Source organism: Netta rufina, assembly GCF_964035555.1.
Source record: "Netta rufina genome assembly, chromosome: 2".
In the NCBI taxonomy this organism is placed as follows: Eukaryota; Metazoa; Chordata; class Aves; order Anseriformes; family Anatidae; genus Netta; species Netta rufina.
Window position 1 is genome coordinate 73,623,799 of NC_140124.1, and position 15,459 is coordinate 73,639,257.

Genomic DNA, 15,459 nt, shown 5'->3' on the forward strand with positions numbered 1-15,459 from the left:
CCTTCCCTTCCCTTCCCTTCCCTTCCCTTCCCTTCCCTTCCCTTCCCTTCCCTTCCCTTCCCTTCCCTTCCCCTTTTCCCCTTTTCCCCTTTTCCCCTTTTCCCCTTTTCCCCTTTTCCCCTTTTCCCCTTTTCCTCTTTCCCTTTCAAAAAAATCCAAGACGTGCACAGGCAGACAAAATTCAAGCATCATGTCCAAACCTTAATTAATTTAACTTCCATTAAAAATACTTTTCAATCATTCCCCAACAGTACTGACTCCTACTGTGAGTGGGAAATGGTATGATAAAATATATCTTTAGCTAAACAGTTCTTCTAAACAACAACAAAAAAGTAAATTAAGGAAGTATCAACACCTTAAAAATAAAACCAACTTACCACTGACGTCATAAGACACTTGAGAATGATATTTTATTTGCCAATATCAGAATAAAAACTGTACACATTCTAAAACTTATTTGTATTTCTTTTATATGAGGGCCTTATCCTCTATAAGGATATTTATGTCATATTAAAATTTAAAACATACTATTCCTTTGACTAAGACCATTCCCATGTGTTTTTATTGCCTAGCATACAGAGGTTTATTTCTCTAAATTGCTTTCACAGTCACTCTGTCATCAGTAGTAAACAAAAGAGAGACAGGAAAACTGAAGCACAATAATCTTACAAAATATGAATCCACCACTTCACCTAATTGCTTTGATTCCGTAAAGTATAATTTTACCAACTAATTATACAGCTTTTGTACTTAAATGTTGAAGTAACTAAAAGCCATCCATCCTTTCTTGAAGCTTATTTTAAGAATTGGAAACATGCCACAACTGTCCTTTTGGCTAGCTCAAAATGGTCTAATACTTGATGCATTAAGGCTTAGCCCATCAAGGATGAATGTACAGAGTTGTCTTTTTACTTATCAAGTGTAGAGAAAGGCCGCCAGTTGCCTTCTGAACTACCAGTTCCGTTCTGAATAAAGATGCATGCCTACAGATAAGCAGCTTTTATCCACTCTTCTCTGTTCAAAGGCAATGTTTTGTTGTATCAAATTTTTATTTAATTACTTAAATATTGTTACTATGATACAAAAAGTACATTCTGCTTCATTCTTTGACTTATTTTTTCTGGCTTTGGCATGAATCAAGTTTTGCAATTAAACAGGTATTTCAATATGTACAAACAAGTTCTGTTAGTTCATCAGTACACCAGTACATCTGGGTGATGAACAGATTGAGAGCATCCCTGCAGAGGAGAACTTGGGGGTGTTCGTGGATGAAAAGCTCAACATGAGCCAACAATTGGCTCTTGCCAATTTGGCCAGAAAGCAAGCTATATCCTGGGCTGCATAGAAACACATGTAACTAGCATGTCAAGGAAGGATTTTCCCCCTCTACTCTGCCCAGGTGAGACCCCAGCACAAGAGAGAGACATGGACCTGTTGCAGCAGGTTCAGAGTGGGACCACAAAGATCATTAGAGTCCTGGAGCACCTCTTCTATGAAGAGTCATTGAGAGAGTTGGGATTGTTTAGCTGAGATAAGAGAAGGCTCTGGGAAGACCTTAATGCATCCTTCCAATACATAAAGGAGGCCTACAGGAAAGATGGGGAGAGACTCTTTAGCAGGGAGTGTCGTGACGGTTTTAAACTGAAAGAGGATAGGTTCAGATTTGATATAAGGTCAAAATTCTTCATTTTGAGGGTGGTGAGGAACTGGAACAAGTTGCCCAGAGAGACTGTGGATGTCCCATCCCTGGAAGTGTTCAAGGCCAGGTTGGGTAAGACCTTGAACTAGTGCCACAAGGGCTGGAACTAGTTGATCTTTAAGGCCCTTTCCAACTCAAACCATTCTGTGATTCTATGACTCTGTACTTCTATAACATGATTTTACCGTCAGCAATGAAAAATGCACAGCAATGCAGAAAAGTCAGCATGCCTAATGAGGAGTCAGGCAAGACATATATAAAATAGTTTTTGAAACAAATTTATATGAATAAAATCATTGAAATACATTTTTTTTCTTCTAGTTACCAAGAAAATATCAATTTTTGAAGTCTCTCAGTTTTCTGAAATGTGGGCCAATAGATACCTGCAGGTCAAACAACTCTGACAGAAATATATAGTATGTAGATGTTTCTCCTTTGTTACACAGGCATCTCATTACTGTGAGACATGCAAGGTGGGGGTTCCCCACTGAATATGTTCAAAAGCACAGGTTCAAAATAAAAAATTCCATGTTCAGCAGGATAGTTACTGAGAGGTGTTTTTCATCACTGGAAACTGATATCCTATCCAAGCCTGCCTGTCTTCGTAAAGGACCCTCAATGAGATGAAGGTGTTCCATGATGTTTTTTTTTTTTTTTTTTTTCCAAGCTTGTAATATATTATTTATCAGTGCAGCTACTTCGAAGTATTAATAATATATGCTTTCCCACTTCTGCTGTGAAATCTTTTCAGCTTACCTGAGTTCAGAAAATAAATGCAAACTTCATTCTGTGACAATGAATGTCTTCTTATTCAATAAGGTATTCTATAGCATTACCTGTTTGGTATAAGCACTTTGTGAAACTGCAGTCCTGATGAGATGCAAAAAGATTTAGCCAGTAGCAATCAGTGTTAATAGACCTTCTGCCCCCTTTCTAAGCCTGCAATTGGACTTTCTGGCTTTGTTGACCAATGATGAAAAGCGTGATACTGGAGGTCTCAATTCCCATTGTGAACAGTGAGATCTATAGGTCTTGTTAGGCCTGAACTGTAAAGTCATATTTTTCACATAAATTAAAATTCTGCATCAGTATCCTTTTAGCTCAAGCAAATAACAAACTAAATTTCCTGGAAGGTAGTTACTTTGAATCACTGCAATGTTTTCAAAAAGCAAAACTAAAAATCACATTCACTATATTAGAAATAAAATTTATAGACAGCTTTTTTTTTTTTTTCTTTTAATTATTTTTGTCTAGCTGCAATTAGCCATGAGTCTTTGCAAATTCCAGGCACACTATACACCATCTCATGTACCAAGTGAGATGGGCTAAGTAAATCACCGTTGATCAGGATTTTCGCTTTCACTGCTCTGATTAAGAAGCAGTCCTTAGTTTATGAGAATATAAACGTCAGTAACACGTCTGAAAAAAAAGGAAATGTTTCATGTAACTGTCTGCCTTAATCAAAGTTGTTCCAGTACAATGGAGTCCCCACGCTGACGTTTCAGCCTGTAAGCCATGCTAAACATTTATTACCTTCAATATCAACACGAACCTCCAATATTCTCTTCTGTTTTGTTGAGAGTCCCTGCTATAATTCAGCTTCTGTGATACTTGATATAATAGAAAGAAAAGATTTTAAACCTTATTAGTGTGCAAAGCAGAGGACAAGCTTGGTCTCCTGTGTTTTTTTTGCTCCTTCATAGCAACAATTGGACAAAGACATCACAGCTACAGTGCACGCATGAAATGAGATCTCAAGCCTACCTTCTTCAAAGAGGAAGATGTATTCCACAATTCCTGTTTCATGAAAACTGACATATGTGAGACTTGTGTGGTTCTTTGAAACATGGTACTAGATGAAGACACAATGAAACAGAAAATGACTAAAGCCCCTGACTGCAAAGGAAGTCAAATGTACAACTGAAAATCAGACACAGGAAAGAACATTGGGCCCAAGGAACTTGCCAATGTGCTGTTTTTTTTTTTTTTTCCATTTCCAGGAAGATGTATTATTTCCTCTTGTGCCTGTGACACCATTCCAACAGCAGGGGATTGAGCTGAAAGGAAGCAACAGATTGCAACAGTAGGTGGTCTACCAAACACTGAGGATGAGGACAGTGGGAACATTATTTCAGAGAAACCCTCTGATGGTGGATGCTTGTGGACCAGAGCTGGAGCACCTCACAAGTGTTATGACAGGATGTGAAAATACACAAGGAGTCAACAGTGGCTGTAGTCCATGTGAGTTATGGCAAAATACGGTAAGTCTGGACAGAGGTTTGGGGGTGAAATTTAGCCTGGGAGGCAAAAAGCTAAAGTTAAGGGTATCCAGAGTAACATAGTGTGAAATTGTCTCATTATATACAGTCAGGGAAAGAAAGGTGGAAAGGCAAAGCTTTAATGCCTAGCTGAGACAAAGGTGTAAGGTGCAAGGATTCATATTATCAGAAAGTAAAGACACTTGCTAAAGAATGGATGTCTGTAAAGGTTGTAAGATCATTTCATCCACAGGAAAAACAGGCTTCATAAAGTTTAAAAACTTTCCTATGGTCATTGTGATTCTAGCTTAAGCATTTAAGAAATTTACAGGTGCAGAAAAACACACGGTTGAAGGAAAAAAAAAAAAAAGCTAAAGCACGTTGTTCAGATAAAGTGTAAAGTCACCTGAATTCTGCATTCTGTACTAAAGAATGCTACAGAAGATGATAGTAGTCAAGCAGAAAATGCAGAAACAGTAAATCAAACAAAATCCAATTTAGGGTACAGTAAAGAGGAGAAAAAAACTACAATAAAGACATAGGCTTAGAATGGGAACTAGTATGTGTAGCTTTAATGCCTAATGCTAAACAAAAGTATTAGCATAATATGCGTGCTAGAAATCTGAAGGAAAGAGGGAGATCAGTCAGGCAGCGTAGTAGCAAGGAGCAAACTATGCATGAAAGGCAAAATAGACCTTATCAATGGAGGAAAGGTAGCTGTTAAAGGAAGTTCTACGTCAAATAAGACTTAAAGAAGTTAACATTATTACCACCAGCTAGTCAGGAGAATTTCTGTAGTTCATCTAAATTTGCAGCAAACATAATGAGTTTAAATTTAATATCTGTGCAGGAACAATAAGAGAAAAAATTACATGACAGTCGTCCCCAGTTAAATAAAATAAAGGGGGATGATAAATAAAACTGAGGGATATTGCTGCAAAAAATCTGAATGGGAGAACCGAGAGAGTTAAATCACTGCAGGTGGTGTGGATGCTATTTAGGGACAACATTTTGAAGACCTACAGCAAATGCGCAACACCCATTAAAACACAAGTCAGTAAGGATAAATAACATAGCTAATAAAATGAAGAACACATCTTTCAAAGAAATGAAGTTGTGGCTCAGGAAGGACAATAGGAAGAGCCATAAAATCTTCTTTATCTATAAAAACAGAACAAAGAAGACCATAAACGAGTTTGAATAAATCTCTAGGAAACAAGCTAATAATTGTCTTTTAAAGACAACTGAAAGCAAAAGCCTGAGAGGAATTGCGTAAAGCCAGCCTAAAATCAAGATTCAGAAGAAGCACTCAGAGAAGAGAAGATCATGAGTGTAAAGCTTAATACACTTTGTGTGTGTGTGTGTGTGTGTGTTGTGTGTGTGTGTGTGTGTTCAGTGTAGAAAAGCTGGGGAATTTTTCTATCCTGGAAATCTTTAGGGGAGACTCATGAGAGAAGGTTAGATTAGCTACCCAAGCATACAACAGACAAATCATTGGGATTCGCTGCTATATGCCCAAGAGCCTGAAGGATGGAATAAGTGAACTATTATGATGGGTAATATCTTACTTCAAACCACTGTGACACATGAAGACTTGGAGATGCTAACATAACACTGACTTTTCAGTGTTCAGAAGTCTTTTTTTTTTCAAAGATTTTCAGGGAGTGCTAAAGAATGAAAGATGGATATGCCTGACACGCGCAGGACAACACAGTAAGACCAGAATTAATGGACTCACAAATAATAACCCCTATTGAAGAAAACTCAACACAGCTATTCTAAATAAAATGTTTTGCAACATTTTCTGGATTATTTGAAGAGGTCAATATGCAGGTAGATGCAGGTGGGGATGCAGGTGGGGAAATTCAAAGGAAATTAAAAGGAAATGAGAGAAAGCTGTTTTTTGTGGAATATATGTTTAATCTGTGGAACTCACTAGCATAGAATGTTGTGGACTCTGAAATTTTACATGAGTTACAAAGCAACTGGGCAACTTAATGTAAAAAAAAATCCATTGAGGGTTGTTAAATATAGTAAATACCTTGAGCACTGTGTGCAGTTTGGGGCACCAAAAAGGACATAAAACTATTAGAGAGTGTCCACATGAGGACCACAAAGATGTTGAAGGGTCTGGAGGGAAAGACGTATGAAGAGCTGCAGAAATCCCTTAGTTTGTTCAGCCCAGAGTAGAGAAGGCTGACAGGAGGCCTCATGGCGGCCTGCAGCTTCCTCACAAGGGGAGCAGAGGGGCAGGCGCTGAGCTCTGCTCTCTGGGGACAGTAACAGCACCCGAGGAAATGGCATGGAGCTGGGACAGGGGAGGGTCAGGCTGGGGGTTAGGAAAAGGTTCTGCACCCAGAGGGTGGCTGGGCACTGGGACAGGCTCCCCAGGGCAGTGGTCACAGCACTGAGCCTGACAGAGTTCAAGAAGTGTTTGGACAATACTCTCAAACACAGGGTCTGATTTTTGGGTGGTCCTGCCTGAAGCCAGGGGTAAGACTCAATGATTTGTGTGGTCCCTTCCAACTTGCAACATTCTATGGTTTTGTGATTATAAGACATCATCTAGACTAAACCTGTTAGAAACTGAGGAAATTTTCTGGATTATTATTATGTGTTTGGTCTGTTCTTACATGTATCCTCCAGATATCATTGTAACAGACTGAAGACAGGGACACATGGACCTTAGTCTTTGCATGGTCATTCTCCCATTCCTGCAGAAATGCAGTATATTTTCATAATGAGGGTAGGAAGGATAAGAACTTTCTTTTATATGAAAGAAAACTGAAATTTTGGATATGGTCTGGTATCTAGGAAGCATCTGTAATACATGAAGTGGAAAAACAATTCATGTGCAAGAAAAGAGCTACAAATTAAAAAGCAGCCTTGATCTTACTGTAAATTCATGCTAATGTTCTAACATTATTGCAACAACTTTTTGCAGCTAATTGTTTTGGTATAGTTATCATAGTTTATGCTTGATTAGTGTCTGCATTTCAAAGATACAGAACATACAAAACTTCAGTGAATTGAAGGAGAACAGTAAGTGACAATCCTTTTGCTAATTACACACAGACTACGAAACTCTTTAAATTAGCATATTTCTGAAAAGCCTCATTTAAAGTAATTGATATGGAACGTTATAAATTGCCATGGAAGATTGCTATTTTGAGGGTGTAAGTATTTTCAAGGACAGACATAATCTTCTGGGCCAAGACATATGAAAAATCTGTGCTTTTTTATCATAATGCTTGGCATGAGGCAGTTCTCCTCTGTTTTTTGCACCTGGAGGTATCAGGTTATAACCTTTTGTCATTTGAAGAGGATCATCCAGTTTCCCTTTACAAAATATTACTTCCCAAATCTCTTTCAAAGTATAAAGGAAATGAACCCTCAGACTGAGTCTGATCCTACGGAATGATGACATATTTCCTTTTAAACGTTAAAAACTGATACTCTCAAGTGTAACTTTGTATTATTAAAAAAAAACAACAACAAACAAACAACAAAAAACAACAGTATATTCTGTTTTTTTTCACCACATACTTTTCTTCTCCCTGGATCTCAGGTCCTTATCTAAAGGATTTTTGACATTAATACTTTCACTCATGCTTATTTTGAAAATTAATGCATTTGGAATACAACATACTCTTAGGAAATCGGGGTGGGTTGTCATTGACATCCGTGAGAGTTATGTTTACAGTGGTGGTTCCTGCTAGTCCTCCCAGCTGTCCTCCCATATCCTTGGCTTGGATGAGAACTTGATATTGTTCTTTCACTTCTCTGTCCATATTTGGCAAAGCTGTTCTTATTACACCTAAGAGACGGGAAAGAGAAAGAACAAGTAAACAAATGACTGTGATTGTAACCTATTACATTTTAATATCGGATCTGTTAGACCAGGAACATCTCTTTTCATAAAGGGTTGATAGAAGAACAGTTCACAATGGAACACACAAATCACTTGGGCATTTCAAAGGTGTACTCCTAACCTATTCAAACCATTCAAAATGACTGCTATGCCATTTTGAGCAGGACATAAATGGCTGACAGAGCATAGTGCATTTTTGCTAGGGATGTGAATGGTGTGAGTGTAGGTTTACCACAACAGGACGAAAGAATGCTGTATTGTGCAGGGTAGTGTAGGAAGAGATGCCAACGTATTTCAGAGTCTGAATCTTCCATCGTTTCAAACCAGTCACCTGCCATCACAGTCAAGCTACTCTAGGCCAAGAAAATATTCCTTCTGTACAAAAAGACATCTTAATTAGAAGATTCTCCTTTTTCTTGAGAAGGTCTTCTTGATACAGCACATAGATGCAGTGAAAACTTTCAGATTTTCTTTAAAGAAATTTAATCAAAATATCATAGGAACGAACTACTTAGATGACTCTCAATCTTTCATGACTTTGGACATCTGGTGGCTCAATACATATGCCATAGTATCCCTCCTGATATGTTAAGAAGGTATAAAAGAAAAGGAAGAATTATAGAGAGAAAAAGGTAGTACTGATCATATGATTAGCTTATGAAATTGTGAAAAGTTTGAGGCACTTTTGTCTTTCTCTTAAAACCAAATGTGTAGCAGTATTTTATATTTTTTGTCAAAAATTTTTAAGTGCATATTACATTGCAAAATGCAAATTACATATTTTATTGTACATACTACATTGCAAAATTTAGCAACAGTCTTCAGAAAACCTCTAGGTTCAGATTGGTGCAGGTAGCATGTGCAATTAAAAACATATTAATTGGAAGCATTCTCCTCCTCTGAATTACTATTATTTTAGAAAACACTATTTTCTAGTATTATCCTGTTTCATTTTAAAAGCATTTCCTCTCCCATGGCGTTATAATGGATCTTGAATGCTAAGAAACAAACTTGACACCTCATTCTTATTTTTCTGTCAACTGACTGCTGCTATGTTAACAAGTAAGAATAGGAATTGCCAGCTTATAGTATTTGTTCAGAGCCTAAGAATAACTTTGACCCAAATTTGCTCTTTATGGAACTTGTTACAATCTCCTATTAAATTGAATTGTATAATGATTTCCATTCTCTCCACTTTTAACTCTTATGTTAATAACAACAGTTAATAATAACTACTATTTTCCACCTCAGCATGGCATTTATTGTACTGCATATATCTAGAATATGACTAGCAAATACTTAATAATTAGATAGAGTAACTCTATTCTTTTGAGAAAACAATCAGTAGTTTTCATTGTTTTGTTTGAGAAAGAAATCTTGAATTGTAAACTCCAAACTGTAAAAATTTGTTCATATACATATTTGTAAAATTTGAGTAGCATACTGAAAAACTTAGTGGTATCATAATAAGCATCATGAATATAGCAGAACCATTAAGAATTCATGTGGAAAGTGATATTAATAAAAAAACTTTTTGTAGATAAGATGAACATTACTATGTCTCTTCTTGAATCTCTTAATTAATATTTTTTGTATTGTGGAGAGTGTACATTCCACAGTATTTTACAACATCCTGGTATGCTCTGCTAAGGAGCCTAGAACTGTGAGAATTAAAGATTTTCCTTGTTATACTAGCAAAACAGAATAACAGCAAATGAAAAACATTGAAAATGGGCAGAGTGTGTGTTGTGAGCAGGTGATGAAGGTCGCCTGATTTTATACAAGTTTTAGATGCAGATGAGTGGCTTTCTCAGTTTGAAATATTCCTGATGATTTTCAGAAAATGAAGAATTGACTATCATTCTTGCAGTAAAGTTCCCAGTCACTCACTATTTATTCCTGTCTGGCAGTATAAAGGTATTCAATATTTTTTCTATAAGAAGTCTTTGTCTCCAGAAAAAAACAACAAGAATAATTGTCATGTCTAACAGTTCATAGGCAATTTTCCCTTCTGTACCTACTCTATTAGGAAAGCATAGTTAAAAAAAAAAAAAAAAAAAAAAAAAAAGTGAAAAAAGCTATTTCTACCAAAATCATCAGTTAATATCGATTGGATAAAGATGATTTAAAGTTATGTAACCACAACAAAAGAGAAGAATAAAATGGAGATGAAATCCATAAGAAAGAAAAGACTACAGATTTTGGTATTCCAACTTCAGCTTCACAAAGAATAACTAAACTTTAAACTAAAGGGTTATTCTAATATAGAACTGACACGTGAAGAACACATGACAGTGTTTTAAATGTTTTTAAATCCTTCCATCTTAAGATTTTGCAGTAAAGACCGTTCAGCTACAGAACTGACTTTTACTTTCTCTCTCTGAAAAATCATTATCAAATCCACAGAAAAACTGCTTCTCAATGTAGCAGCTGAAGACTGAAAATAATAAACATGTTACCTCAGCCAGAAGATACACTCTGCAAAGTTACTGAGCCATAATTCAACAACAGATGATTCACTTATGTGGAAAAGAAAAAACAGGTTTTGTGAATAACCTCTTGAATAACTATTAATGATAATAGTCCTACTGAAACCAGTTTGGATTTCAGGAATGTAACTGAGGTCAGAATATGGACCAGGATGAACAAGCCTAAGACAGAACTTCAGACATCCATAAGAATACATGTATTGACCTTATAAACACATTGAAAAATTGCGTGGAAAGAAGGTTGGGAAAAAGATGTTTGAGTAACAGAACAGAAAGTACAGAAGAAAGATTGCCTGAAGAGAAATGTTTCATGTTAAAGAAACCTCACAGTTTCTTTAAATATCAGGTGAGCAATCTCATAGCATAGGAAAGTAACCCCCACATATGAGATTTGAGGCCTCAAAATATGCCACTCCAACAGCTCCTCTCCAGCCGGGACTGTAATGCATTTAACCTTCCTGCAAGAGCAATAAAAACTAGCTCTCCTGCTTTCACATAGTTGTGCTTACCTTCAGCAGAGCACTGCAGAAAATGAGGTCAATAAAGCAAATGAGTAAAAAGGCAGCTGTGACATTCAGTCACAGTTTAGAGACTATTTCTAGATTAATATCAGAATAAATTATCTATCAAGAATGACTTGAGACAGGACCACATGTAAAGTCATGTGCATGCCAAACACAATCTTAATTTCACATATAAAAACTCGGTCAGCATTTTGACCATTACCACTGCAATGAGATCTTGAAATAGTACAAATTTCTACAAATTTATCAGTTTTTGTGTGGTAGTAGCTAAAAAGTAAACAATGTTTGAAACTGTTTGGAAAGGAATAAAGAACAAAAGAGAAATCATTAAACCATTTTAGACATCGATATGAGCTGCCTTTTTGAACACTGTGTACACATTCTCGTCCTTTGATTTTGAAAAGGATAGAGAAGAACTGGGGAAAGCCCAGAGGAAGCAAAGAATCAATGTTATGGAATGGATTCTGTTTAAAGAATTCTTCATTCTGGAAAAGAGACATCTAGGGGAGAATACAGTATGGGTTATAGAGTCATGGGGAACTTCAAAATAATAAATAAGAATTAACTGTTCACTGTCTCTTGCAATGTAAGAAGTGCATTACAATGTAAGGAGAATGTATGAAAACAGTTAAGAGGTGTCTGGTTTCAAAGAAGCATGAGGAGCTGTTTTTTTCATTCAAGAAAACGTTTTCTGTGGATTTTCTAGATGCTGGATGTGCAGATATGATGCACTTGGACAAGTGCAAGAAAGACCTGGCGGACGTCATCGCGGAACCTCTCTCAATTATTTTTCAACGATCCTGGGAATTTGGAGAGGTCCCGGACTGGAAGCTGGCAAATGTTGTGCCGATTTTCAAGAAGGGTCAGAAAGAAGACCCTAACAATTACAGGCCTGTCAGTGCCTGGTAAAATCATGGTAAAATCTCACGTCAGTGCCTGGTAAAATCATGGAGAAGTTGGTTCTCGAACTTATTGAGGCGTACCTGGGGGACAAAGCAGTCATTGGTCCCAGCCAGCATGGGTTTGTGACGGGTAGGTCCTGCCTAACTAACCTGATTTCCTTTTATGATAAGATCACCCGTATGGTGGACCAAGGGAAACCAGCTGATGTGATTTTTTTGGACTTCAGCAAGGCTTTTGACACGGTTTCCCATAGGATCCTACTGGACAAAATGTCCACCATACAGCTAAATAAAAACATCATACGATGGGTGAGCAATTGGCTAATGGGCAGGGCCCAAAGGGTTATGGTAAATGGGGCTGCGTCAGGCTGGCGGGCGGTCACCAGTGGGGTCCCTCAAGGCTCCATTTTAGGGCCGGTACTTTTCAATATTTTTATAAACGATCTGGATGTAGGAATAGAAGGTATTTTGAGCAAGTTTGCTGATGACACCAAACTCGGAGGAGTTGTGGACTCGAATGAGGGTCGAAAGACCTTGCAGAGGGATCTGGATAGGTTGGAGAGCTGGGCAATCACCAACCGCATGAAGTTCAATAAGAGCAAGTGCCGGGTCCTGCACCTGGGATGGGGAAACCCTGGCTGCACGTACAGACTGGGCGATGAGACGCTGGAGAACAGCCTAGAAGAGAGGGATCTGGGGGTCGTGGTAGACAGCAAGTTGAATATGAGCCAGCAGTGTGCCCTGGCAGCCAGGAGGGCCAACCGTGTCCTGGGGTGCATCAAGCACGGCATCGCTAGTAGGTCAAGGGAGGTGATTGTCCCGCTCTACTCTGCGCTGGTGCGGCCTCGAGTACTGTGTGCAGTTCTGGGCACCACAGTACAAGAAGGACATGAAACTGTTGGAAAGTGTCCAGAGGAGGGCTACGAAGATGGTGAAAGGCCTGGAGGGGAAGACGTACGAAGAACGGCTGAACGGCCTGTTCAGCCTGGAGAAGAGGAGGCTGAGGGGAGACCTCATCGCAGTCTACAACTTCCTCGTAAGGGGGTGTTGAGAGGCAGAAGACCTTTTCTCCATTAACACCAGTGACAGGACCCGCGGGAACGGGGTTAAGCTGAGGCAGGGGAAATTTAGGCTTGACATCAGGAGGGGGTTCTTCACAGAGAGGGTGGTTGCACACTGGAACAGGCTCCCCAGGGAAGTGGTCACTGCACCGAGCCTGTCTGAATTTAAGAAGAGATTGGACTGTGCACTTAGTCACATGGTCTGAACTTTTGGGTAGACCTGTGCGGTGTCAAGAGTTGGACTTGATGATCCTTAAGGGTCCCTTCCAACTCAGGATATTCTATGATTCTATGAAGTTAACTCTACTGGAAAGTAAACAAGTTATGGAGGAAGATTCCTTTCAGAATTTTCAGTTACATGGACACTGCTAATCGCCCAGGATTTCTTGAAGGAGAAATTGATGGAGACTACAAATGTAGTCTCCATCTCAGTCTCTCAGTCTCAGTCATCTCAGTCTCTCAGTCCAGAGACTACAAGAGTAGTCAGAGGATACTCGTGTAGCAGTCAAAGGTAAATACTTTTCCCTCCCCCAAGACACTTAAACAAGTCACATTTCAGTTTTAAAAGTAAAGTTGCTGTCTGCAAATTGCAATACGATCTCCTGCTAAATGGAGCATGTGACAAAGGAGAGGCATGTGCCTGTTGAGATAGTGCACTAATGGCCTGATGTAGCTCTCACCTCCAAGCTATTGACTGATCAGGGAGGAAGGCTCTTTAACACACAATCTGACATTTGAGTACAACAGGAAGGAGAAACTGTATTTGCTGAAAGCGGCATATGGACAGCTACCCCTGTAACACATTCCGGATGACACAGGTGCAGCATTCACCATGTATGTTATTGGTTCCTTAATTGCTAAATGTAGAAACAAGAATGGAATTTAAAAATATAGGACAAGATATCTAATTAACAGGTCTACCAGCCTCTCAAATACTTTGGTCTATTAAAATGTATTATCCTTTTCTGCTCACACATCCAGTAACCCCAGACAAACATACTATGCCCCAGGAAAAAAGGCGTGCAGGAGATGATTTAGCTGTTCCACAACCTCAAATTAGCTCTATACAGTAAAACAATCATTTCTAGAGAATTCCTGGCTGTAACTTTAGCAAGTAAAAATGGTGATAAAAAAGAGGAATGAAGACCTGAGACATAAAAGTGAATCATCAGGAAAAAATAAATAAATTAGAACACATGCAGTAGATAAAGCTTTAGCTATAAAGAAATGTTAAAGGATCAGAAAAAAAAAAAAAAAAGAAGTTTGATGTATGCGTATTTTAGATATTCCAGAATTAGTTGGAGGAGGGTGTTTCTTTTGATTCTACAACAGATTGCAGTCCATTCAAAAACAGTCAATAGCGAAAATGAAATTATGTGCAAAGTTACTCCACTGGCTTTTGGCCGTATCGGCACTGAACATTTTATTCACTAATACTGCCCACATGAATTGAAATCCAAAGTTTAAATCTTCCATTGTTGCTGATAAGCTGCTTACCTGTCTTCGGATCAATGGAGAAGTAGGGTTGCCCCTGAAGAATGCTGTAGACCACTCTAGCACTGTTTCCATAGGTGGGATCATCAGCATCTGTAGCCTTGACTTGAAGCACATATGCACCTAAAAAGAAATATAGGTAATCAAGCTTTCAGTATAGTGCAGTGGGAGGGGATATTTCTGACACATTAGCCCTGTTGCTAACAGATTGTGTTCTAATTATTGTTCCACAGGAAACAAAGTAAGAATAAAACAGGAAGTTGTGTTTGGTTCCATGCTAATATCCGTCTAGTTAAAAAATGAGGCAAAATTGAAAGGAGAAGAAGACCAGTATCAGAAGATATTTATAATCAATTTCTGATGCATATATTATTCACAAAACATTTTTACCTAACACATGCAAGATGAGACCTGGGAAAACAGAATACAGGATTTTGAAAAGCAGTATGCCCCACAGTTTTTTGAAATGTCAGACATACCTTCAGATGTCTGCACAGTCAGCTGTGCACATAAAATATGTCATTTGTCTTTGGCACAAATGTTTGTTCAAATGAATTTGCCAGTGAACCAATCTCTAAGTGCCTTAAAATAAATAAATAAATAAATGAAAAACCTGTGATGCAGTCTCCTAAAGGTTAACTCTGCAGTGGTAGAATGCACAGTCACATTGCAGAATGTAAACAGGTATTTGGTTCAGTCAGTTGTCTTTGAAATCTGGAGTTCAGTTTTCTTCTCTTTCCAATACAACTCAGTAAGAAGCAAAAGCACCACAAAGACAGAATCTCCCCTGCATTGCATTGATACATTATGTTCAGTCTCGGTTATAGACCATGCCTAGTGGAATAATTTGCTTTATACTCTGACTTAGAGGGGACTCATGCCATAGAGAAAAAGAATTGCACATGAAGACAGAAAACTCACTTCAAGTGGCAATTGTTGTACAGAAATGGACAATATCTGGAATATCTTGTTTGAATATCAGATATTACAATATCTGGAATATCTTGTCCCTCCTGCTGGTTGCTAAGCAATTTCCCTGGGTTTCCCCACTGCCTAATAATGAAAATAGTGTTCCAACTATATTCTTCAGCAAAATAAACAGCTATATATGTACGTATATATATGCTTTCCATTCTGCTTTGAAGAATGTTTTCCTGTGAA

General features: G+C 38.1%; 1 protein-coding gene across 2 annotated transcripts in view; it reads right to left on the minus strand.

Moving 5' to 3' along the window:
- CDH12 (cadherin 12) overlaps positions 1-15,459 on the minus strand; it is a gene marked incomplete at both ends in the record, with an annotated part of 172,330 nt that overhangs the window by 66,758 nt on the left and 90,113 nt on the right. Inside the window, 2 exons of one of the 2 annotated variants that reach the window (XM_084281810.1) lie at positions 7,607-7,774; positions 14,302-14,421. In XM_084281810.1, the coding sequence (XP_084137936.1) occupies positions 7,607-7,774; positions 14,302-14,421 (288 nt within the window). The remainder of the gene's footprint in view (positions 1-7,606; positions 7,775-14,301; positions 14,422-15,459) is intronic. The other variant, XM_084281811.1, reaches the window with a different exon arrangement.